Source organism: Quercus robur, chromosome 7 (assembly GCF_932294415.1).
Source record: "Quercus robur chromosome 7, dhQueRobu3.1, whole genome shotgun sequence".
NCBI classification, from domain to species: domain Eukaryota; kingdom Viridiplantae; phylum Streptophyta; class Magnoliopsida; order Fagales; family Fagaceae; genus Quercus; species Quercus robur.
Genome location: NC_065540.1, coordinates 34876349 through 34879933, shown reverse-complemented (window position 1 = coordinate 34879933; position 3585 = coordinate 34876349). Strand labels below are relative to the sequence as shown.

At 38.4% G+C, this 3585-nt stretch overlaps 1 protein-coding gene across 1 annotated transcript; it reads right to left on the bottom strand.

Annotated features, from left to right (window-relative positions):
• Positions 1 to 410: 410 nt before the first annotated feature.
• LOC126693209 (cytochrome P450 81E8-like) lies at positions 411 to 2561 on the bottom strand. Its single transcript, XM_050389116.1, has 2 exons — positions 1605 to 2561; positions 411 to 1291 (listed from the first exon to the last, which is right to left on the bottom strand). Exons 1-2 carry the CDS (start codon positions 2496 to 2498, stop codon positions 662 to 664), a joined length of 1524 nt encoding a protein of 507 aa, XP_050245073.1. The 5' UTR covers positions 2499 to 2561; the 3' UTR covers positions 411 to 661.
• Between the last annotated feature and the right edge of the window lie 1024 nt (positions 2562 to 3585).

Here is a 3585-nt window from a genome sequence, read left to right as displayed (position 1 = left end):
TTTTTTTTTTTTACACTTAGTAGTCACACAATCTCTCCATGAGAGAGAGAGAGAGAGAGAGAGAGAGAGAGATTAGCCAAAAAAAAAAGGGACAGCAGAGAAGACAGGCCCACACATAAAAGTTGACTGGAATAAGCTCGACTAGTAGTTTTCTTCTTCTGCACTGGTCTTTCCCTTTTAAAAAAAAAATTCTTAGTTATTTTCTTTTGATAATATTATTGTAAATAAGGAAAGATGCAACTGAATTTTTATATATATATATCTCAAATTTCTAGACATTCATCTTATCAATTTAGTAAATAAACAAGCGTTTTTGCAGTTTACTTTCAAATTTTAGACGATTTGTTTTATTTATATCCTATAACAAAATATCCTAATTTAACATAAAAATTTGGAAGGGAAAAGTAAAATTATCCAAATCCTTTCTTATTCCTTAAACAAATATACAAATCACCATCCAATACAATCCAAAAACAACACCACACCTCCCCACCCCCCCCCCCCCCCAAAAAAAAAAAACCAAAAAAGGATACAACTTTATATAGATACAATAATTCAATTTTTAAATTGAATATGTAACGGTTTATTTTAGGTTATTAAGTGATTAAAATTATCAACAAATAACTAAGCAAGTCTCTGAAAAGTAACTCAAGGAGATTGTTCAAACATCATCTGTCGTTGACTTAGAAAGAAGCTTATGCATGATTGGGCGTGCTTTACACATGGCCTCCAATGGCATGGCTTTAGGCATAGTGATCCCACCACCTTCGTGTATATCAACTTCTTCTATGGTAACCCTTTCCCACTCAAAACTTTGAATCAACGAACCCAAAGTCAGGCTCACTGTACGTTGGGCGAGGCCCGCCCCAGGACAGGTCCTCCTCCCAATCCCAAATGGCATTAGCTTATGTCCTTCACTCTCACCATTTTCAAACCTCTCGGGCTTAAAACTAGTTGCATCATCCCACACCTTAGGATCTCTATGTATGGCCCATGCATTGACCAATAACATTGTGCCACTTGGTACATCATATCCTCCAATGGTGCAATCAGCGGAGGACATATGGGGTACTAACAATGGTGCTGCTGGATACAATCGAAGAGTTTCTGAGATAATACTCTGAAAGTAGTGTAATTTGGAAACATCTGATTCCTCAATCAGTTTCTCTTCTCCAATTTGACTGTCTATCTCATCTCTAGCTTTCTTCAATATATTAGGATGATTAAGTAGATTAGTCATTGCCCACTCTAATGTGACTGCTGATGTATCAGTCCCAGCAAGTAACAATACCTGTGCATTGCATATGAGATGTTTAGAATAGAACAACAATATATTAAATAAAAACGATTTGTTCATATGTTCTGCAACATTCAACACGATGATGATGATATGTAACTAGTTAGTCTAATGTTACTGTGGATTTTTTTTTTTTTTCCCGAGACTTAGAATGTCACTTTTTCGCACTAGATAGCAATTCCGATGAAGCTATTAAAGAAAAATAAAACAGATAATTGGGTAACTGCTTTTAAGATGTAAGAATCAAACAAAAACATGATTGTCTAGTTTTCTCAATAAGAGATGAAGAATTATTGAGTGCACTTACCAATATAAGCCCCTTGATGATTTGGTCCGTGTAGTACTCTGGTTGTGATTTTTGCAAAGAAAGCATATGGTCAATCATAGTGTTACCCTCTTCCTCCTCACGCCTTTTCTCATCAATGAGTGCTTGCAAGAACTCATCTGTCCTCTTGGAGAGACTCTTCAACTTCTTCTCCAAACCTCCATAATCCATCCACCGCAAGATGGACACAAACTCTGCTGGATTTGATGCCCCTCCGAACCTTGTTAACTCTTTAATTATCCGCCTAAACTGTCTCGCTTCTTCCTCATCCTTCACGTCCTCACCGTACCTGTAGTATCGTTTCCCTGCCACCATTCTCATTATGTTGTTAAATGTCATCTCCAATAGCATTGATTGTAGCTCCACCTTGGCGAAACCGTGGCAAGAGTTGCGTGACAAGTTTCGTAGCAAGTGCTTGATCTCGTCACTTCGAATGCCTAAGAACTTGTTGAGGCGGTTGTTTGAGAAGATTTCAAGGGTACTAATGCGGCGGAGGTTGCGCCAGTGATCGCCGTATGGGGATTGTACTAAGGTGGTATTGTTGTAGGCAAGATGCTTGCCTAATAGGAAGGGAGGACGGTTGGCTAATACTATGTCATTCTTTGTGAAGCATTCTTCAACTGCTGATGGGGATGAAACAATGACCACAAGTTGTGAACCAAATTTGAGTGAGAATATTTGACCATATTTTTGTGAGAGGGCATGGAAAGTACGGTGTAATGGTTTTTTAATGATATGGAGATGACCTATAATTGGAAGAGAAGGTGGGCTAGGTGGGAGGTGTTTTGGTCGAGTAGTTCTTGTTTTGAGGATGAGCTTGAAAGCAACAAGAAAGCTGAGAAGAGTGAGAGACAAATATAGTAAGATGGCTTCCATGTTTATTTTTATGATATTTTGATACTGAAATGATTTCTGATGCTCTGTGATTGAAGATGCATGTGATCACTACATATTTATAGGGACTAGGTAGTTAGTGTTAGAATATCATTTGTTTTAAAGGTAAATCACACGTTTACACACGACACTCTTCAAATGAGCAGAAATCAATTTTGTGTACACGACATTGGTGATCACGTTTTCATTGCCTCACGTCACTGACTGCGTATATTTGTCTCTCTCATTTGATTTGCGTCACCGAGTGCGTAATCGCATTTGGCTTTGCATGCGTCATAAGATATATAACGTGTGGATAAGAGGCAATAATAGTTGTTGAGAAAATGACAGGACTACTCTGGCAGGTTAGATCCGCTTTTACGTGAGATGGAGAAAATATGACACCCTCGTTATATGCCAAGAACCAACCACATAGAGGCATAGAAGAAGAAGTGATGGTTTTTGACACCTTATAGGAAATAGCATGAAAAGTGATTTTGGCTTCATGAAGTTTTAGGCTTTTCATTTTATTTTTTTTTCCTTATTTTTTAATGTATAATTTTCATGGAGTTCTCCACAGTCGTATTCTTTGACAAGTTCTGAAGAAAATTAGTCCAAATCTTCTAACCTTGTCTAGTGAGTCCCGCGGAGAACCGTAGTGGCTAAAGCTGAAGGAGACCGAGAAAAGATGGACCTCCGCCAAAGGAGTTCTTTATAAATTATAATTGGAACCAACAATTACTATAACAAAAAATAAAAAACCATTACGACAGTCAAGATTAAGAATAAAAATAAAATCATCGTGTAAATAAACCACTACAAAAAAAAGGGTCTAAAGCTGCGTTTGAAAAACGCAGCTTAAGACCCCAAAAACGCGGCTATAGGCTTTTAGCCGCGTTTCCTATGACAAACGCGGCCTAAAGTCCGCGGCTCAAAGCCTATAGCCGCGTTTTTTGAAAACGCGGCTAAAACCGGACCTGGAGCCGCGTTTTCTAACCGCGGCTATAGGATTCGACCTATAGCCGCGTTTACTAAAAACGCGGCTCCAGGACAGCTTCGAGCTGCGTTTCAAACGCGGCTATAGCTATTT